General features: G+C 30.2%; 1 protein-coding gene across 3 annotated transcripts in view; it reads right to left on the bottom strand.

Annotated features, from left to right (window-relative positions):
* LOC136989038 (cAMP-regulated phosphoprotein 21-like) overlaps positions 1-24,246 on the bottom strand; it is a 108,727-nt gene that overhangs the window by 57,012 nt on the left and 27,469 nt on the right. For 2 of the 3 annotated variants that reach the window (XM_067287093.1, XM_067287094.1), the window contains exons 4-6: positions 17,516-17,644; positions 9,525-9,618; positions 1,666-1,807 (exon numbers count right to left, since the gene is read on the bottom strand). In XM_067287093.1, coding sequence (XP_067143194.1) covers positions 1,666-1,807; positions 9,525-9,618; positions 17,516-17,644 — 365 coding nt within the window. The remainder of the gene's footprint in view (positions 1-1,665; positions 1,808-9,524; positions 9,619-17,515; positions 17,645-24,246) is intronic. The other variant, XM_067287095.1, reaches the window with a different exon arrangement.

Here is a 24,246-nt window from a genome sequence, read left to right as displayed (position 1 = left end):
ACGGTTGTAAGCTCTCTCTTCAGGAAAACTTTAGACTATAAGGTAGACTAGCATTAACAAAACTAAATAAGGACATGAATTATTTCAATCTGCTTCCTTTGCGCCAGACTTCTGTAGATGTCGGACTACTTAATATTGAACTAACATAATTGCATAAATTGTTAAGTATCTATCAAATGCCTTGTTTAATTGTTCATTTTCCTTTTTGTACACTTTAGCTATATTAAATATGTTATGCTTATATTTAACTAAGTGTCATCATTTGTGTATTGCTGACACCTTATCAACGACCTCACCAACCCTCCCACTCGCTTTTTAGCCCTCCTAGCCATTCATTGACAACCGCGAACAGGATTTACCATCCCTGTTGCCGGTAAGTGGGGATAAGGCTTGCCACCGAACCCCCTCGGTTCTCACAGAAGGTACATAAACGATATTTTTATGCAAAACAAAACCAAATATAGAAGGCTTCATAGAACAATGAATAACAACCCATGTGGGCTTTCCATACAATTAGACCAAGCCAGCAATTCAAGAGCACACTTTTTAGATCTCAATATCAGCATTATAAATGTATTTATCCGTAGAAATATTTATTATAAACATCACACCTTCCATTATTTATATCTGCAAACTCCCATGACCCATACGTCTACAAAATAGCAGCATTTCAATCTCTAACCAAACATGCTTTTACTCAATGCAAAAATTACAAAAACACATTAGAAGAACTAAAACATCTGGAGGATATAGCTATAAAACATGGCAAAAACACCTTATTTGTAAATTACTATTGTAAATGCATATTCCAACAGGGATACTTGTTCTACACCCACTAACAATATATTGAAGATTGGGAACACACACAACATGTGCCGCATCATTCTAGATTATAACCACATCATGATAAGCTTATATAAAGAAGCTGTTTGTCAGAAAGATGATAGATTAACTTATAAACATGTTCCCACTATATATATATATAATATCCTCAGAAACGGAAAGAACAACACCGATATTCTTAAGGCACCAGGAGTTTATAGGATTCCGTTGAGAGAACACAGATTCAAGTGCAATCTTGAGTACATCAGCGCCACCATGTGATCAATCAGGACACTAGAAGCTCTCGAGATATTCAAATCTGAAAAGAAAGGCTTTTGCATCAATTTCAAGGATGAAAAACAATTATCTTATGCATGGCAATCTTTATACCAACAATGACAGTCGATATAAAAAAAATTTATATTCTTGTTTATTCTTATTAAAAAAAAATTCTTGTTCATACTTCTATTTTATTTTGTATTACATTATGTACACTTGTGCATTATTTATGAATTTGAGTTTTTCAAATAATTTTAAAATGTTTTTTCCCTTGCATTCCATTTTGAAAAACATTAACCTAAAGATGATCTCCTATGTAGATCAAAAATGTTTGTATTTTATCTGCATTAAGCTACACTGGAATTTCATTTATAAGATTCATAGGTTTATGTTTTTTATGACATATTTTATTCCAGTCTTACAGTGTTTGAGCTTAATACATCCATCTCATATACAACAAACCCACATATAAAATAGTAACAAACAAACACAAAAAAATAAAATTAAAAGTAAAACAATGTAACAATAAAACATAATAGTTTAAATTTTTATAAATATACTTACGAATCATCTCTAATAAATGTTATAAACTCTTGTTCTAATTTCATTAGCATTATTCGGTCTTTATGATTTTTATGTAAAGTATCAATAATGAATTGTTGCAAATCAATTCCTGTGGCATCAGTATATGCTTCTGTACTAGAATCTAAAATAAGAAATTAACATTACAAATTTTTAATGTCTGTATAATTTACCACAATTTAACTTAAATATTACTATTATATATTTTAGCTATAAAAAATGATGTTATTGAACAATATTCATCAATTTTATTAGTGCAAAATTATTTTATGAGTTTATTTTCAGTAAAATCATGCAACACAATTTAAAGTTCACATTAATGCATTTCATATCATTTATATGATATTACAAATACTCTTAACAAATTTTTAAAATAAATATTAAAATTTAGTTTAACCAATTTCTTAAATAAAACACCATTTTGCAGATGAATTCTTATATCTTTTTTAACAGTATCTGTAGTATCATTTAGTAAGACTCTAGTTTGGTTTGAATGCATAATAAATCTATTTAAATTAAGCTACAGAAATTCAAAAAACCTCACACACATTATGCATAAGGTCTGAATAGATCTATGGACAAGCGTTAAACAACCATAAAAGACAGATTTGTACAGTTTTACACACAAAAGTATGTAAAACTGTGTCCAGGAGGAAAAAACCAGAAAAATTTCCATGAAGGCAGCATATTTGATAACTTGGCACTACCTCGATTAACCAGGTTAATGGAATGTCATTGTACAGTATTTTTTGATGGAAAATTTCAGGGACTGATTTTTATATCAATATTTATACAGTATTTTTTTATAAGATACAGTATTTTATAACAGACAAATCCAAGCAATCTGCCTAAATTCAAGTGTTCAAACTTGGACTCAGTATGATGGAAATCTGTTCAAATTTAGTAGGAAATGAAATTTGAAATAGTGGAAAGCTTATCTAAGAGTTGGCAACTGTGACAGTAAAACTCAAGAGTGAAAATAACAGGCAGTGCTGGTGCCAGGTTATTTTGCACCCTAGGCAAAGTTTACAAGTATGCCACTTATTTGAAAAGTTGGATATTTTTTATAATAAAATTTTAAATATAAAAATTATTTTTTGGCATGTTTTATTAATAATATATATAATAATAATAATATATTATGTAATCCTTCTAAAAACAGAGCCTTTTTTACTTAATTTGAAGAAATTACTTCAACCCCCTTCCACAACAGCTCCTCCTTTCTATATGACCAGCAGTATGGTGGAATTTGATTAAGAAAATTACATAATATGAGGTTACACACCTGTACAGAATATGATTTAAATGGTTTTCAAGGGTGCCAAGTTTAAATATTTAGTCTGTTTTTTCTGAAATTTGATTCATTGGCAGATTACCATTTGATATTTGCCTATGAATGGTACAGTTTCTTAGAGTTAACATTAGAAAATACTATGATATCTGAAAAATTTAAGATATATTTTCAATTCCTGTCTACCTGACCATTTAATTTGTGCCATCCGAGTATCGCGATAAAAGTGACAATGGTAGGCTGAAGTAACCAAACTCTTTATATGGTTTTCCTTTTAATGTTATATTATAGTATTTGATCTATATACCTACAAAAGTTATCATACATAAGGATTTATCACACCGAATGACCAATCCAAAACATTTGAAAAATTTTCTTCCTGTACTACACACAATTTAAAGTATTTTTAAAATGTGTTAGATTGGTCACTTGGTGTGATAACCTGTTACATAAGATAAGCTTTGTAAATATAAATCAAAAACTATAATATAATAGAAGAGTTAGAAGTATGAAATAATCTTAATCTTTGCTGCTGTTAATTTTTTCCAAGCAACACCTAGATCATATGCTAATTTATTTTATAAAGAAAAAATTATATCATCACATTTTATTAATTCCACTCCAATATGACAGATACCTACAAGTATAATTTTTATTTATTCTTATTGCACAATTTATTTATAATCATCATATACTATGCATTATTGCCACTCAATTTATCATCACCAGCATCACCATTTTTATGTTATTATATGATTATTGTCAGTACTTCTCTTTTCTGCATTTTGTAAAAATTAAATGAATGTTACATGTACATGTACAGTAGTACAGTAGTACAATAGTACAATAGTAAAGGTATCAAATTTTTTTAACATATTTTAGAAACTATATTACTCTTATGGGAAAGTTACAATAGAAATCAAAACAGCAGAATTGCAAAGTGCTGTAAAATTGTAGTTTGAAAATGGGTGCATTGTTATAATTATATGGTGAAATTTTGTTTAATCATCAATAAATAAATTTCACATTTATTAGTTGCAAAATTTTGTGTTTTAAAACCATTTGACACTATGCTAAACTTATCATCAAATTTTATTATAAATGATTAAAAATGCATATTTTTATATTTATTTTGTAAAATTTTCTAAGTTTGTGACAGCATTCTATCTATGCCAGTGGTTCTTAACCGGTGGTCCGTGGACCACTGGTGGTCCCTGAAAGCACCCAAAGTGGTCCGTGAAATCATCCTAAAATTATTAAATAAATGACGATGAGTTTTGTCAGTTCAAATTTCAAATACATTTTGCTTATTTAGTGGATTTTTTTGCACAAACTAAATAAATTGAACCTTCAACTGCAACGGTCAGGAAATATGAAATTGGAAGACACTAGCAATATATTTGCATTTGAAGATAAAATCAGTACGTTTATCGCTAAAATCGACCTATTGATCAGCAAAGTTGAAAAAGAGAATTTTTTTGCGTTTGATACATTGAACCCAATTATTGACAGTGTGCTGAGATGCCCACCAGTGGCTGAGCGGTTCTGTTGCTAAACACCGAGAGTTTGATCACGGGTTTCCACTGCGTTCGGACGGGCTGGCCATGTGGAGTTCTCCAGGTTTTCTCCACGTTTGTAACACCTGAATAGGGGCCAGTTTCCTTTAAAAGACCTCCTGGAACGCATTATTCGGAAACTGATTCACAATCCTTTCATAGTCAACATTTCTGAGGTGCCGGATAAAATACAAGAAGAGTTAATTGAAATGTAACACGATAGTAACTGCAAGGATACTTTCGAGACAGGAATTAATCTTGAAGATTTTTGGAGCCATAAAGCTATTGCTTTCTCTAAAATTCGAGAAATTGCTTTACGGTACCTAACTTTATTTTCAACCACATATTTATGCAAGCAAGGATTCTCAGTGCTTTTGATAATTAAAAATAAACATCAAAATCGGTTGGATGCCAGTGCCAACATGCATTTGGCTTTGAGCAGCACTGAACAAAGAATCCAGCAGTTGGTAAACACTATGCAGTTACAAAAATTGCACTAAAATAATATAATTAATGTAACATTTTTGCAAATAATATAATACTCTTGGTTTCGAATAATTTTATACAAGTTTAATTTATAGAACAACCATATAAGAACTTATATTACTGCCAAACAGCTCGTGGTCCATGGCAAGAGAAAAATTTTGATAAATGGTCCGTCATCACTAAAAGGTTAAGAACCACTGATCTATGCAAAGCCTTCAGAGACATGTTTGTGATTGGATTGGCAGTGTCTTCTTCTTCTCTCAATTTATTCTGGAAATTTATCTTTCTTTTTACTTACATATCTCACATGAACCTTCTAAACTTTGTGAAAGCCCACAAATTTCTTTCAAATGACAATAAGAGTTCTGTACTCTTGATTAAAAAAAGTCTGAGGTTAATTTAGAGTGTATTGTTGTTCATAGTTCAAAATCACAAGAACTTCACTAAAATGTACTTTATACATAAAATTCATTATGGTACACAAAATATATCTTACTGTTAATATATTAAAATTCATTCTTATTCAGGGAACTTTTACACATTGTAAAAGTTCCCTTTCAGTTGTCAGCATCAAAATTTTTGCAGACGTGTTGCTTCTTATTTCAACATGTTCCATAGACTGGCTTTTTGCATGTGAAACATGCCAAGGGTCTTGTTTCCCTTGCATTTTTATTGTTTTCTACTTGTTGATGGCCCCAATCTGGTTTCCATGAGAATTTGTTCATTCGAGTCTTGTTTGCATTGTCTATGTTTAGAGTAGTTCTTCACAAAGCTGCAATATAAAATTTTGGTGGCTAATGTTTGACAAAGTCACTTACTTATACAAAATCCAGAAGTCTAAGATTACCATGTCCAGTACATTGAAAAAAAACCTGAATTGACCATCTTCTTGGTGAAAGCTTAATAGAGTATTTTTAAGCTATCTGGTTTCATGTCAACACTGAATTTTTTTATGTTATAGACTGGAGTCGTCTGTTCTTTTTGTCCAATTTAAAGACATGTAGATATTGCAGCAACCAATGTGGGCTGTGGGTGCACAGACAACAATAATCAATTCCTCTTTCACATTTTATTTCTCCTTGTCTAGACTGTCCAGCATCCTGACTAGTACTTAGGCCAGTGAAATGGTAGTCTACTGAGTCAGAAGCAGTAGGAATTTGAAGTCTCATCTCCATCTGAATGACTTTCAACTCAATTCTGGACTTTTCTCAGAAACATACCTGTTTTCATTGCTTTTCAGATTCAGCAGTATCATTTCCCTGATTCATTTTCAAATAAATCTTGGGAGATAAGACAGGCATTTTCTGGATCAAGAACTATACCCAAGCAAAGAGCTTTTTTCACAACGCTTGATCACCAAACAAAGTTTCTACCAGAATATTTATCTTTCATTAGCAGCTTCATCTGACTAAAGAAAAAGGTTTTGAATGAGGCATGTCAGTTATCAGAGAGAAATGTCAAAATACAAGTATAATGTATGAGGTCAAATTGACCCTTGAGTATAATTATATGTATATAATCAATTTTCTTGAAATTCTTAAAAGTTATTTGGTTAAGTTTTACTAATTATTAATGGCCCTAAATCATGAAAATTCATAAAATTTTAAGCAAATCAGATATGACATGAACATAGCAAATGAACTACTATAAAAACAATGTGAGAGCAGAGTCAAATTGACCTCATCCATAATTCTTGTGTTAACCAATAATCCACACTATTTAACATCTCAGCCGAGCCATTTCATAACAATTGGCTTTTTCACTGTTGCACATGCAGCATCATAGCAATTGGGTATATGCTATGGCACAGTGCAAAAGGTACTGAGAAAGTTGGTGCATTGTTATCCATATAAGATCAATTATAATTAGTAGTTGCTTTCCAAAATAAGGAAGCCCAACTGAATGAAAGTGGTGTATTGTAGCTGTAGAAAATCCTGTGAAGTGATAAGACTCAATTTTACCAAACAATCGGCCAAATTATCAGGCTATTATATGGCTACGTAAATTATTAGAAACTAATTAATTTATCTAGAGAAAGAAAATTATGCTGCCATTGTGTATTAATTTTAATAATTATAATAAATTAATTTTTAATTTAGAATTTTCATGATAAAAGATTCAGCCCAAAGCAGGACTTGAACCTGCGACTCCTGCATACCTAAAAGTTGTGTTGCCAGTTACACTACCAGGACCTCTGCCTGATCTCCAGGCCAATTCTTTTCTTCCCTTGCATTCTACATTAAAAATTAATTTACTATAATTAACACAAGATGGTAGCATAACCACCTACCTCTAGACAAATTAATTACTTTCAAATAATTTACCTAGCCATATAATAGCCTGATAATTTGGCTAATTGTTTGATTTGAATTAATTATAAATTTGGTTTTAGAGATGTTGATATATACATTTTTACCTTAGTGGAACAGTGAACACCTTTAACTGTTCCATTTGAACCATGGAAACTGACATGTTTTCCACCAGCTTCCCTTGCATTTACCTAAGTTAAAGTCTGATGTGGATTCACAACCATATTGATCTTAGGCCCATTCTTCTTTAAAGAAGCTAGCCTCAATAGACCTGTAACATGCTATGTAAAGACCTACAGATTCTGAGAGATGTTCAATGCTTTTGTTATACACTTCTGTTGTACCTGTTACATTTTGCACCCCACTGCAACAGCAACAATGTCTTGAGTCAACCATTTTCATGAAAGATGGACTGCCTTTACATATCAGATGCCAAGTACAATGGTTTCTGCAACAACAGAGATTGATTAGTTTGATTTCCTACTCTCTGGCCACTTCATTCTCTGAATCTTAATCCATTTGATCCAGTAAAGGAATGAATTGTATGTTCAAACTTAAAAAAAATCTGTAAATACAACAGTACCTCATACTTTAAACAACTTCAAACACTCCAGAGTTTAGGCACTAAATTCAAGAGAAATTTGACCCCAGAATATGAACAATGCTTCTACATTCAAACTGTGTGCACAGAGGAAAAAAATGCACTATGTAAACATCAGGTGTTGTGCAGCAAAGTCATTCTCACCCTTGCTATGAAAACATCTTTTCTATTATGCCCATGTGAGTTCAGTGCTTTTCCACTTTATTTTTGGTGTATTTAGTTATATATATAATCCTTACCTATTAACTATGGCATCCAAGAAGAGTATGGAAGCAATGAAGAGGAAAGTTGTAGTATTGACAATTGAGGTGAGAAAGGAACTTATCACAAAGCATGACAGTGTTACATGTGTGGCAATCTGGTGGCCATGTTTAAGATGTCAAAGTGGATGATGTGCACCATTCTTAAAAACAAGAAAGCAATAAAAACACCAAAATGCAGCTAAAGGTGTGTTAACCTCCAGGAAATCATATATTATTGAGGAGATGGAAAAACTCCTCCTAGTGTGGATAAATAAAAAGCAATTGAAATTGACTGGTGATATCTGAGAGGATTATTTGTGAGAAAACCAAGCAAGTTGCATAGTGACCTTAAGAAATGGACATCACCACTCTTCATTAAGGTATAGTAAATGCAATTTTCATTTTATTATACAGTATTTATGTATTTTATTTATTGTTTTCATGTTTTAATTTATTATTTATGATATTTAATTGTGTTATTTTTATCGTAAATTATGTGTGTTTGCTGTTTTAAGTTTATCAAAATGGGTATTGTTTAGGGTTTGGATTAATTTACTTTCCATTATTTCTGATGGGGAAAATTGAATCAGACTTCGAACAATTCACAGTCCTAAGTATGAAGCACCACTAAAGATCACAATTTTCATACCCAAAAAATAGCAAATTAATACAATAAATCACATCATAAATGTAATTTATGTATCCATATTGGTTTAAAAACACCACACAAAGTCATTACTACCAGACATTAAAAGCAGAAATAATTGTAGATATTCATATATCAATAATATAAATTAATATATTATTATTATTAACAACATAAAATTTTAATTGTGTTTATATCATAATTGTATAGGCCAGGGGTGGCAAACCTATGGCACGCGTGCCCAAAGTGGCACATAAGAGAAATCATCTGGCACATGACGTATTATATGATTTTTGTCTTTCTCAATCATCCTTTCTGTTTATCACCTGGATCATCCTTTTTTCAATCAGATTTTTTACATTTATTCGAATTAAAGCGTATTCGTTTAATTTCTTTAAATATCATTATTCGAAGTCTAAGACTTTGGCACACATTAACATCTTTAAAGCTAAGTATGCTTACAATATGGCACGCGGACTCAAAAAGGTTCGCCATCCCTGGTATAGGCTATTTATTATATTAGTTTAAAAATAATAGAATTTAGCAATATTTTCTCAATTTAGTAAATGAATGTAAAAAGTAGGCATAATTTACTTCCAATCAATTAACTGAAGATAACATTTCCAGAAGTATTTTTTTGTTTTGTAATAGTCATATGAGTGATTTATCAAGCATATATTGCAAATAATTAAAATTATCATCACTAATACCTCGTGATAAGCTTGGAGAAGAACCATCCAGGCTGCTTTGTGAACTGTTTTGTTTTCCCAAATGACTATGTTTGGAAGAACTTCGAGAATGAGTCTGCAAATGTAATAAGTTCAATAAATGATTAAAATTAACAAATAAAAGAATTCTAACTGTGTTAACAGTTTAATATCACTAATTTTCAAGACACAAAAAGTTCTATTGGCACAATTTAAACATAAAAAATTTTTTTAAGCAAATGATATTTTATTGCACAAAAATTTTTCAGCTATTTTAAAAACCCATTAAAGTTTTTTTTACAAATTTATGTTCAATATTTTTCTGTTCAAATATGATATTTTAATTATCTAATTGTTTTAAATAGATAATTTATGCAATAAAATGTCATTTATTTAAATATTTCATTTTTCTTTTTCAAATTAAACTATTGATGATTTTAATACAAGATCTATTCAAAAATATTAAGACTGATTTTAAAAAACTAAATATAAAATAGTCTAAAAATTTATTTAATGTGCACTCTAATTTTATAAGGGTGTTTGTTTTATTATTTGAGAAGGCCTTACATATCTTTTTTGTAATATATAAATAATCTTTCAGTTAACCATCATTTTTTTTTTTGTAACTACAAAATTTTAGTAATATATTTTTAAAACATTAAAGCATTTTAGATAGTCAGCAAAACTTTTTCAGTAAAATGATAGTTTTAATATAAAGATATAAACATCCTTTTATATCATAAAGTTTAGTACAATATCACAAATTTATTAACAATATTACTGAAAAAAATTACATAATTCCAAAACAATAAGTGCTTTTCACTTTTGTTCTTTGAAACTTAAAATATAATCTGAAGAATGTCTAAATAACAAAAGCAAAAGTATTTATTGATAGTTTTCTTTGAGTTTAGTTATATAATTAAGTAATATTGTCAATAAATCTATCAACATATAAAACAAAAATTCCACTAAAATATCATCAAAATTAACAAATCTTATTCTCTTATAATCATTTTTTTACATTTTAGACAGAGCAGTATGAGGAATGGACATCAGATTAGTATGAAAAAAATTACAACTTAACAATATTTGAAAAATTTTATCAAATATTTTAAAATTTTCTATGGCTGACCTTAGGCAAATCTGTCAATCCACTTATTAATACAAACAAAAAATAACAAGTTAACAAAACAAACAAAATACTTCTATCAAATAAAAAGGAATATAAAAGTTTAATATTGTTGAAATAAATTAAGATGCTATACGTGGTACTATCCAAAAGTTCAGGGAATGCAGTAATCCATGACAACAAAAACATGTATTTGAAGTTACAGCGTATGAAACGGATTCTACCAAACCACCTCTACGTGTTCAGGTTAATTTCACCCATGTCATGTGATTAAACCACGAGCGCTGCTGGTTTTCTCTGGAGATAGTTACCTTTGTCCTGCGACGTAATCAAAGTGGAGTTTCAAGAACAACCTCCAACATTTCGACTTCACCGTGACCTTTCACCGTAGAATCACCGTACACCTTTCTTAGCAAGTTTAAAATCTCTGTAGGTGTTTTACCTAAACGCTAACAAAATTTAATGTTGGAGGTTGTTCTTGAAACTCCACTTTGATTACATTGCAAGACAAAGGTAACTATCTCCGGAAAAAAACAGCAGCGCTTGCGGTTTAATCACATGACATGGGTGAAATTAACCTGAACACGTAGATGTGGTTTGGTAGAATCCATTTCATACGCTGTAACTTCAAATACATGCTTTTGTTGTCATAGATTACTGCATTCCCCGAACTTTTGGATCGTACCATGTATAAAGTATCTATACACTATGCAGTCTTAATATGGACACTTTTTATATCTATATTAATTAAAAATCTCACTATATATTTTTTGAATATTCCAAACTGTAGCTAATTTAAATCTTATTGAATGATCGATTCATCACAAATAGTAAAATCATAGAATGCAATACAAGTTACTTTACTTTTGATTTATCTTTTATTTCTTCTAATGAAAAACCTTAAATAAATAATTGAAAAATAAGGAAGTAAATGAAACTAATAATTCATTGAAGTTATTCCATTATGCATAACTGTCATATAACAGAACAGAACTAGAAAATAATTTTGCTGGCCTCCTGGAAACACTATAAGTTTTTAAACATACCTACATAAGTTTTGCCAAATGGCAATGGAAAAAGATAGACATTCATGAAGATTCCTATGAATCTGACTTGGATTCAAACCTTAATATTTCAGACCATCAGGAAAGGAATGTGCATTAGCTTCCTCAGCCATCCAGTTGCCACAATTCAAATTTAAAACATTACTAACAATTTCTTCAAAATTTAATATAAATTAAATCAAAAGCATAAATCATTCTAAAATTAATTTATGCCATTTATGATTCATTTAACTGTCTAATTTAATTTAAAGCATAGCCATTTCTATGATAGTGAATGAATCTATATCTTTCTTATATACAGGCAGTGGTGATATTCAGCGGGTTCGCACAGGTTCGGCCGAACCCGTTGTTAAAATTTTCAGTTTTCCGAACCTTGTTAAATACACGGAACATTTCTCAGTGGTATTTTTTTTTTTAATATATTAAAATATACGTATTATACTCTGTAATACTACTAAACTAGAGCCTTATTCCTCGTTCGCACCGAGCATTTCAATCTAGATTGTGAGCAGGGTAGGGACTATGTCTTGGTGCGATCTCTCTCGACCATTTCAATCTCCACCGAAACGCGGTTTAACCGCGATCGATTCAAAAGAGTTCTTGAAACTAGATCCAGTCATAAGAGAGATCCAACAATCTGTGTCGGGCTATGGACAGCGAAATAAAAAGGATATTGTATTTCGAGAGATGATGACATCTGTCTATTATCAGCAGTGCCATTCGGGGTGAAAAATTTCTCTGCCAAAAAAAAAGGGTCGACAGCACTAATATACTATTGTTACCTGGTCTTCGCCCAGGGCTCGTTACGTTCCAAATATGCCACTGATTATTAGATATATCGCAAGGAAAGGTATTGTATTTTTTCTAGCCAAAACATCCATTTTGTTTGTCGGTGATTGTCAGGTAAAAATTTTCTGCTAGCGAACCCTTTGTTAACTATTTCGAATATCACCACTGTATACAGGGTGTCCCAAAAGTTTGTAGACTTATATAAAAATCAACAAATTGGCATATTACAGTGGAGTTTTCACCAAAAAGCTTGTCATGAAGACAAATTTTTTGGCATAAAAATTTTTAGTTCAAATTTACACTAATAGAGGATGTTATCATCACACAATCAGAACAGTATGGAAAAAGAAATCAAGATGGTATAGCATTTATTCATTTGCATTCACAAGCATGCTGCAACAGCAGTTGTTCAATTAAATGTGGTGATGTAGCCACAACCACAACCAATGACACTATGCAGAAGCCACCTATGTATTATCTATTTTGTTAAATTTCTTTAAATTTTGTAAATTTTAAAAATAGTTTAACTTATTGTAATATTATATTCATAATGACAATAAATTATAGTATTTACTGTTCAAAAATTTTATGAAAATACTTTATTCCATAAACTTTTTGTTATGACTGTTGTTTGAGATTATATGTATTTGTTTTGTGCATGCATATGCAAGTTTAGACAAAATTTTTAATTAGGTACTAAATATTTATATTTGTAATTCTAAATCATTTAATAATTACAAATTAATACCTACGACTCGGATTTTTATGCAAATACATATTTAAGTTTTGGACAATATCCCTTAAAGTAAGTATAAAAATGAAAATCTGAAGGTTCTATAACCGAAAATTTGGGAGTTTCAATACTTAATATTTCTATAAATGCATATTTCAAATGTAAAAGCATGTTTTCAATTTTCAGCATATTAAGGCATATTTTCTTGTTTTCAAGAATTTTCTAGACTAACTATTGCATTGCTGCATTACTCACAGTCCATGCTCTTTTATTTTTTTCCAAGAATTTTTTAGAAATTACTTCCTTCAAATAGAATTGAGTGTGACATGTTCATAATGAATTGATTTCATAAAGTATCCCTGATTTAATTGTCTACAGTTTTCAGAAGTTTATACATACCTAGAAGAAAATAATCGTATAGTTCTAAATGCAGTGTTTACGTGTGTTGAAGAGTTTAGAAGAGGAGACATTTTTTTCATCTGATAGTTCTGTTTTCTCTGCTGACCATGCAACAAAGTTATTGCATGTGAAAGGAGGACACAAGTGCTTCAACATATCGCATAAAGCTGCCCTTGTATAGTCCAATGGAAGACAAAAACAATGTCTGTTTTAACATTTAAGCAAATCAGATAATCAGAGTAAGTCAGTTTTGTTACAACTTATGCAAAAGCAATGAGTGCTGCAGACATTTCATTAAACAAACTCACCAACAATGTGTTTAAGAATTTCCTTAAGAAATATACAAATGAAAAAGTACCAGACAAATCAACTCTTTGAAAGAACTGTCATTGAATCATACAATGAAACCACCAATACAATCAGAATGAACACTGAAGAAATAAATTTGTGATTATCCATTGAAGAAACCACTTGTAGGATTTGGCATGCTTGATAGTGCCATTGAAGGCACAGAAGTAGTACTAACAAGTAAAACGGCAAAGCCATTTTTGGGACAAGATTATGTCTCAGAGAGTGTGAGCAACACATGCACAAATCTCACATTCGCACCTGTTTGTAGAAACAGTCTCAGCATTTCATATTTTCTTTTGACCCAGTTCTCGGTCCCCTGACTACCTACAAGTCTGGTTTATTTTATGTGTGCATGATTTGGGCACCAAATACTCTATGTCAAATTGCAACTCCTGACATATTCCTTCATACCTCTAAGGTGTGCAACCATTGACAGCAGTGCAATTTTAGAGATGAGACATAGTCTCATCAAAAATACATATTTGCCCTATACTATTTCATAGAAATAACCAATCATTCAACCATTGTGAAATGAATAAATATTATACAATAAATTTTATAGCTAAATGGGATAATTATAATATTTTCACTGATTGTCCAACATGTCAGTCTATCTGGGGAGACCATGAAATCAGATATTTCCATATGATAAAAACCAGCCTGCTGGTTTATCCCAGAGGAATACTGGCACTCCAGTTTAAGTGAGGTTATACATCCCACTTTAGAAAGTGTATGAAAAAAAATGAACAAGTTTTATTCTAAAACTAAAACTGTCAGCCCATTAATCAAAAACTACAATTACATGTTTAATTTCTTCATTTTGTCTTTCTAATGATGTAAAATACTCATGGAATGCTGGAAGTACTTTTTTTATGTTTGATTTATTGTAATTTGATCCAAAAATGCAAAAATAAACACATTTTGCTGTAAATTATCTCACTAGTTAACATTCCCTGTGTGAAATTTGAGAAGAAAGTGTTATCTTTAAGATCAGGATGGATTGTCAATGCAACCCACACTGACTAACTACTGTACTACTACAACTAATGTCAATAAGTCACTAATTATTTTATTGCCTTGTAAACAAAAACTCTTCCTGAAGTCAGTCAAATTACATAGTAATTATTTTATTGTACTCAAAAGAATGTTTTCTTTAACATTTATTTAACAACTAGTTTTGTTAGATCTGATTAATTTATTTTTTATTTGCAGTTTAACCAGCATGCCAGTAACCCTGGGGTTTAAGATAAAAGTAGGCAATATCCCTAAGCTCTTCGGCTTTGCCAAGACCCACAAGACAGATCAAAAACTGAGACTGGTAGTTGATAAGGCTAGATTGCCCACTTGTATCTTAGAGAGGAAATTCCATAACTTAATATCTCCACACTTAGAAGGATACTGCTTTAACATTGCCAACTCTGAGGAACTTGTAAAAGTTCTGGGACATACTTCTAATGGGAGATACATAACAGTTATGGATTTTAAATTGTTATAACCCTCCATAAAATTACAACAATGCTTTTGTGCTCTAAGAAATTTTTTAATAAATATAGTGGGCAAATGTGCTCCCCATGCCCAAGTGCTCATCCTTGATCACCTCATCTTTCTTCCAGTTTTCTTCTAACATTTACAGAGAGGTGTTCCCATGGGGAGCCCAATCTCAGAAGATCTATGTGACTTCATTATATTCCAACTTGAATAGGATGTCATTCCTTCTTTTCTTCCAAACATCACACTATAAAAAGAGATACGTCGATGATATACTCATTACATGGAAGAACAAATCACAGGTAGAGGAGTTTGTACAACACATGAATGATAATCCTTATGGGCTCACGTTACAACTTGACCAGACAAGTGAAAAGGAGATACATTTCCTAGATCTATGCATACACTTGGAAGGAGGCAACATTCTAACTAATATCTACCACAAACCTGAATTCGAGCCAATTTACATTCCAGCCGACTTCCATGACCTGTACCAATATAAAATTGCAGCATTCATGGCACTTGTCAAGAGTGCACATACTATGCAACATGAGATATACTGTATTAAGTGCATAGCTACACAGCATGAGTTTCTGAAGAGTATCATTGACAATATTAATAATAAGCTTGTGACTACAGGTCACAAACAAGGTAATACAACCCAAACAAAAGAGAAAGAGAAAAAAGATCACTTAATAGTATGGTATAAACGTATTTTAACTCCTATATATAACCAGATAGCAGGTATCAAGGGACACAGCATCGCATACAAAAGAAGTTTGACCATTTTCAATTTACTTAATAATGCAAAGGACCCATTAAATAAGAAAAAAGCCTCCTGGAATATAAGCCATTTCCCTTCGGGACACAGGTCAGACAGGGATCTGATCTACATCAGCTCCACCAAATGATCGTTATCCAAGCATCTTAACCTATCCCATGTTGAAATTTTTCTTCGTTGCATGTCACACCATGTCAAATTTTTGTCGATGTTAAGCTTAATGAAAGTTACACATTTTTGAAAAATAATCGTATCATCTGAAATTACTTTTTTATTTTGCACAAACAAAATAAATATACAGTAGAGCATCAATTATCCAAACACTGATCAACCGAAACATCAGCTAATTAAGGAGCACAAATTCAACATTCAGCAAGGAAAAATCACCACAGCCCTCTCACTATATGCATCAAAAGAACATGTTAAACACATCGTATGTGAGAAGCATATCAGAGAGATGGAGGCACTTGAAATTTTCAAGGCAAACAAGGAAGGGATTTGCATTAATAACAAAAAAAAAAAAAAAAACAAAAACAATCTTGGAAAGCATGGCAAACATGCTTTGACAACACATCAAGGAATTCTGTAATACACATGACAGCAAAAATTAAAACATTCATTTGATTCAAAACAAAAAAATTAAAACATTCTAATATTCCATATTCTGATGAAGACCTTTGGAGTAGGTCAAAAACATTAGATGATGTTAGTTTCGACAAACGCTGGAAGTTTGTCGAATTCTGTTTCAACAGGTTAGTGAGAATTTGTGATGCAATTTTGGATGAAGAAATATCCAATAAAACTTTTGATTTAAATCTATGAGAAATAGCATCTCTTGTGTAGGCCCCAATTACATCCTGTGATGTAGATAGATCATTTTCAACATACAAAAATATTTTTAAATCAGATTGTCCTTCACTGAAAAAATTCATCAAAACATTCCATTGTATTTTGTAATGTTTAGGTTTTCCTACTATAAATAATATACTTATTACATAAATAAATGTTTAATAAATGATATGTAACTGAATGTAGAGAATATTTAAGTGCATATTTTGGTGTTTTTTGTGTCATAAATATGCACATGAAATGGCAGTTTTAACTGTATAGGGCCTTAGTAATATCAAACATTTCCAATAATATAGATTACAACAAAATTTCACACAACAAGGACCAAAATTAAAATAACTTTGCCAGCACAAATAAAAATTTTAAATTTCATGTCCATAACATTCAGAATACTCTGAAAGTTCAACTGACCTGTGGATATAATGGATTATTATTAACAGAGAGCATATTACTATTAGCAACAACATTGTCCAATTCAGGTGGAGGAGAAGTATCATCTTGAACTGCTTGACTTCTTACCAGTAGTTTCAAACGTGTTGACTATACAAAAAAAGAAAAAAACTATACATAAAAAATTTCTAGAATTTTACAATAGTGTTAAACTATCAGGAGCACTATAAAAGATTTCTTGCCCTGATTTTTTCACATATTTAAACATGCAATGCCAGACTATTAAAATACTTTCATTTGACTAGCCAAATTTAGTTATTACCCAAACCAAATTTTTTCTTTATTTAATTTATACCATAGATTTTACACTAAATGATATTTAGAAAATTAGGTTCAATAAATCATTTACATTAAAATATACAGATCAATTTTTGATTAATTTTAATACTATAAATAACAACAACAACAGAATCTAATCCAAAGAAATCCTGAACTTTTTAAACAAATTTTAGGAATATATTTTCTCTCTCAACATCTAAAGAAAAACTTTTATAATGCTTCTCATAAACTAACATGTTCGTTACAATATAAATGACAAAACTCTATTAGCATATTTCATATCAAATCTTATCACCTATTAACCTTTCAACAGTGGAACAGTCAGGTGTGTGGCTCCCACTTAGTTGTGGAGAAGAAATGTGGGAAATTTTTAAAGTATATTTTCAAGCGTTTTTTCTCATTACCATTTCGGAAAAAGATTTTGTAAACAGTTCTGTCTAGTAAAGAAAAGTCTTTTTTTATTGTTACATAATTCATTTTTTATGTGAATTTTTTTTTCGCGGTAGTTTTTGGCTAGTTTTTGGCGATACTCCCAAAAGAATTTAGCGAGTATAGTCGTCCCTCACCACTGCCACATGATCGCCTTGGACGATTATAATCGTCCCTCACTGTTAAGAGGTTAACAAACAAATTAAATTCCACTCATCTGTCATGATAGTTAAGATATCAAATTTTTTAATTAAACATCTCTAAAAAATTTTAAATACCATCCTTAAAATATATTTACAAAATTTATTGTGAAAGTTTATCATTTTCAAATTCTAGTGATAAGAGTTAGCTATCAAATATATTCCAAATTCTAATTCACTTTAAATTCAAATGATATTTAATTTCAATTATATAATTATAATAAAAAAATAAATACAAAGCACATACAAAGCATATCTATATTACATATAGATGTCAAAGTTGGTTAAATAAACTAATTATATAACATTATAAATTTTGATGCAAAAAACTGCATCAACAATGTCACATGTATACATATATACAGTAGACTCCACTTATTAAAATCACTTTTGGACTCACCTATACTGATGATTACAAATTGATAATATTAAGTGTATAAGTAAATTACTGTAGACTAAAAAATAGAGTAAATATTAATTTTATTGAGTAACAAAACCAACTATGCTAAAATAATTATTAAAAAAATTATAATTAACATGATATTCATTTAATATTGTTTGACTATTACCACTAACAACTAGTTTAATGTCAGCAATTTAAACTATTGTATTGCAAGCAAATAATAATTAATACAATTAAAATTCACAGAAATGGAAGAAAAACTATACAATAAACAACAGCATCTTTGTAATTTATCCATTTCACATACCTCTGGAACAACAAAATAAGACAATAGAGGTGATCTTTGACTGTATGACTGATATTTTGGAGTCCCTCACTGGAAAAATAATTGTACAATAACTTCCGGGAAAAAAAAAATTGTACAATGTCAAGGTATCTTTTTTTTTCTCTGGAGAACTGACAAACTCAAGTCGTATATTTGGGTTTTAACTATTCTTTCATAAGTAAGTGTGGAAGGAGGTAGGAGGCTAGTCTTCAAATTTTTCTGAGTTACAATTTTTATTACCAAAGAATTTAAACATCCAAACCCCAATAGTTGTATATTAAAGTCAAACGAGTGCCAAATTATATCAGGCTATATTACTATAATTATTATTAGGCACTAGAGACAAGCATTAGACACCATCTCTTGCTAAATTTAATAGTTATAATTAAAAATATTAATTTAATTAGTGCCAGATTACTTAGTATTTAATTAATAATAATAGTAGTAGTAATATAGCCCAATATAATTTGGCAATCATTTAACACCAAAGAATTATATGTATTTTTCTTACATCACCTGTCCTGCCAGTGCATAGCATCTAAAAGTACACTCTCTTTCTCACATCAAGTGAGAGAGATAGAAAATGTGTGTAAAGTTCTGAAGATAGACGAGCAGTTGATAAATATCAGAGTCCTTCAGTGGTCTCAAAAGCAGCATTCTGGTTGCACATTCAGTAAGATTGGAAGAACATTGAAATTATGAAGTAGAAGTAACTTTTACCCACTTTCCTCTAATGATTCAAACTAGGATTTTTCCCCATCAAAAGATGACTCAGTGGATGATGAGAGGACTTGATCTAATTAGTAAGGATGGAACTCATCTTGCTCACTTGAACTTAACTCTGAGTTAGTTCATGGGGAGCAACTAGGATAGACATGAATCTTTTGGAAGCTTGGATGCAACACACTCATCCTACCTCTTCATTTGACTTCTCAAAGATCCTCCCTTCAGATACAACCCACAAACCCTTGATTGTGAATAGTTGTATCACCTCTGATTTCAATTGGATTCTCAAACTGTTGTCAACATTTTACAGGGCTCATCTGGGGATCAACTCTTTTTCTGATTTGCCTTTGTGATTACATTTATTGTTTCAACACAATCAATAGAAACTAACTACCAACATATCTGTATTTTCACAATTCAAAGTTCCATTTCATGTGACATAACTTTTTTCTATTTAATTCTCAAACACTTTGTCACCAAATTTTTCAGTGTTGTAACAAGGCTGAAATTGTGTTAAAAGAACAAATTATGAAGATACCCATTTTTATTTCGAAGCATTTCTTCTATTCCTTTAAATTTTAATTGTAAGTTTGCCACCCTTGATATTTTATCCATGATATCAAAAGCAATTTATGTTTTAAAACTGGTTAAGACTGATAGCAATAATTAATAACAATTGCATATTATCAGACATAGGTTGAGACTGAAAGCACAAAAAGAGCTTAAAAAGTCTAATACAAATAACATTAATCAAATCAGGAGTCACAGTAATGATTCCCCACCAAGTAAAAAAGTAACTGATTGACTATATATACAGGAATCAGAATTACTGACTTTCGAGGGTTGATTTCTCCACCCCCAAACACCTGAAGTGATTCCAAATATCTCATTTGAAAGAAAATTGTATTTTTAGGTAGAGTTCAAAATTTCAAGACTTTCTATAAAGCAGTTGCCAAAATATAAACAATTGAAAAGTGCAAAAATCACCAAAAAAAGCTGTATTTTCTTCTTCATCCAGCACTGCAGATGCTTGTAGAGAAAAAAACTACTGGGTCTAGAATGCTCAAATTTTAAACTTAAGCCTTTCTCATTATCAGTGAGGTGTTTGCAAAACTTCTGAGTCAATCAGTCAAAGTTTATAGGGATTTCCCCATAGAGTTAATTCAATTTTATGGCTTATTTTTATGCTTATAAAGGTAAAACTGCATTGAAACAAATGAATTTTATTCAAAATGTTACTCAGAATAACAAAAGCTAAAATATATGCCAATTTAAACTTTTTATACAGATTTTTCTAAATGGTGTATCTAAAGTGTCAATTAGTGCCCCAAAATGAAAATTTAAAGCATTTGGTCATTGATATGTTCAGTTGGCAGTTGCCAAGCACCATCCGAATTGTATGTCATTGTTAGGGTATCTCAAACGGGATCCCAGTTGTTTTTTTTTTTTAACCCAGGAAATAACCAGAAATCCTGCAAATTTCTTAAAGTTCACTTTTTTCTGTATTTTGTGTTAAGGTTGAGGAAAGTTTGCAAATAGAAAGTATAATTAACTCAAACTGTCAGAATAATTTGTATTTATTAATTTTAAACCTACTTATTACTTTAAATTTTTGCTCATTATGGCATGTCACAAATGGTCAATAATCAATATGTAGCCTATTTGTGGCAGGACTCTGAAAATTCTTTACTTGTCAGAACCTGTAATATATGGAATAGTTGTGCTTATGCTGTCTTAATTTTTAACCATGCTCAGTAGCTTCAATAACTGCGTAATGCCAGGTTGTGCAAATTGGGCAAGGATCCAAACAAGTACGAAATCTGCAAGTATGAAGTTTTTCTTCATAAACCTGATTATTAAAGACAAACGAACTGCAAATTATTAGGCTATAAGCTTGATGTTTCTATTAAAGCAGCTGAGGTAGACAAATCAAGAATACTAGAGAGAAAAAAAAGTACTACAATCTCGAAAATAAACTAGAAATCTTCCAGGCTACAGGTGAAAAAACACATAACATCTGTCTTCTCTTAAATGCATTAAACACAATTCCACTCACATCAATTGAATCAGAGAGCGTATTCTTGGTAGCAGGAGTTTTCATTAGTTAAATAAGAATCAGATTGCGTGATTGGAATATTGACCATCTTTGCTTTTTAAAATCTTAATACAAAATATTATTGTAATTAAATTAATATAAAATGTAATATGAAAATTACATTTTAAGTTAGAAGTTTGATCTAAGTTGTTTTTTTTTTTTTAATTTTGAACTCAATTCAAAGCATTTTGTTGTTGTTGTTGTATGCAGTTTCCAGCAAACTTTAATAAATTTTTTCTATTTGTGAAAATTTCTACATAATTCAAAGGTAATTTTTAATATATATCTTACACAGCATTATTATGATTTTAGAAGTTGCAGAGCATATTAAATTATTTTAAAAAATGAAAAATAATTATATCATTTGATTTCAAGATATTTTGTATATCTTAAAAATAATTAATTCTATCCCAGGAAACAGTTCACTTTTTCTCAAAATCCTGGGACAAGCAAAAGACTGGGAAATGGGAAACCCTAGTCATCATCTTATGTCTTGATGTAATGATACAATTATTAAACAAAAAACAATTGGTATCCAAACAAAAACATCTGAGATGTAAAAAAAGTTTTGCAAAGTAAAAACTTATGACAATTTAGATGACAGTCAAAATTTCTTTAGGAGTTTTCCTTTGATAAAAATAAGTTTGGCACTTCAAAGTGCTACCCACAAGATTTCTACCTTTATTATTCTTTTCTACATTTCACTTCCAAGGGAAAGCTTATCTTTACCAAAGGAAAACTTCTAAAAAAATTTTGACTGTTGTCTAAATTGTCATAAGTTTTTTACTTGGTGAAATTTTTTACATATCAGATGTGTTTGTTTGGATTCTAATTACAATAAGTGAACTTTTCATAATATATTTTAACTTTATGATTTGGGCCTGCTAATTTTGATCACTAATATATATAAAATAGTATCATTAGTCAGTTAAAGTTTTATTTTTAAGTTATAAAAACATTTATTTTCAATTCAACTTCATATTTTCCATGGATATAAGATTTCTTATCCAATATGATAATTTCAACACCTACTGACGATCAAATTCTATGATAAGTATAGTTAAGAAATGCATTTGTACAGAAAGATTTGAATATTTTAATATATAAAAATTTATATATTCGAAATTTTAAAAAAGCGATTTTCGAACATCATCATTCCGACTTTCGACTTTGGAAATTCAGTTTTGTTAAAAAGCCTGAGGCAGGCCTTGGTGAAGGCCAAAAATGTTTGAGTTTTCATTAAAGTGCTGTTACTGGATAAAAGGTTTCATTTGTATTTAATTAATTACCCCAGTAATTTGTGAAGAACATAGTTACAATTTATGCTTTTTCCCTATATTTTCTGCTATATTTCATTTTACATTAAATATAGTTATTAATGTTTTTCATAATTTTTCTTTAAATCATAAGAAAAAAATCTATACATACAGGAATCAAAGAATCAAATACTGTCAGATTTTTCTAATTATTTTTAGGCTAGAGTTTAATTAATTTAATATGCAATATGTTGTATTGATAGATAATAACTTATAAATATTTAAATTAAATTACATACTGAATTTATTACCTCTAAGTAAAAAATAATCCAGAATAAAATCCAGCAGTATTTTCATACCTATAGCTATTGTTGTATTTATGTTCATAATGAAAATTTTTAGTTTTAAAATTCTTCCTATCATGTAATTAGAGTTACAAATCTTAAAAGCTGCTAAGTAAGACATAAATAATTGCCACAAAACATACATTCTATTTTTTTTATTGAAAATATATTACTGTTTACTTTTAAGTATATTAAATCACATTATAATATACATAACATGCATATATTTTACATAAAATATGACAATCTGCACAGTCTATACATTTTTGTTAGCAAGCAATAACTGATATACAGACATGAAATAAAAACAATAGCAACAGTACAACACAGGCACTCTTATTTTTAAGCTTTTTAACATTTCAGCAGCTGTAATTTCAATTCAAATGTGAAATGTCATTCAATCCAGTGGGATTTGGTTTAGCCTCTTTGTAAAATGGTTGAACATCAGCTTTATTACAAAATAGTGCTATTTAATCAAACAGTTAGGTGCTTTGTAAAGCGGCTAAATTAACAATTCAGATGCAACATATACATAACAAGGGAAAGCATTGGAATTGTGTCAAATTTGATCCACCGAGTGTTTTGCAAGTCTCCATATTTTGAGACCCCTAACCCAAAAAAGTAAAAAGCTGGTA

This window comes from Centruroides vittatus, unplaced genomic scaffold, assembly GCF_030686945.1.
Source record: "Centruroides vittatus isolate TY-2023 unplaced genomic scaffold, ASM3068694v2 scaffold_435, whole genome shotgun sequence".
Taxonomy (NCBI): domain Eukaryota; kingdom Metazoa; phylum Arthropoda; class Arachnida; order Scorpiones; family Buthidae; genus Centruroides; species Centruroides vittatus.
This window is presented reverse-complemented; position numbering and strand designations above follow the sequence as displayed.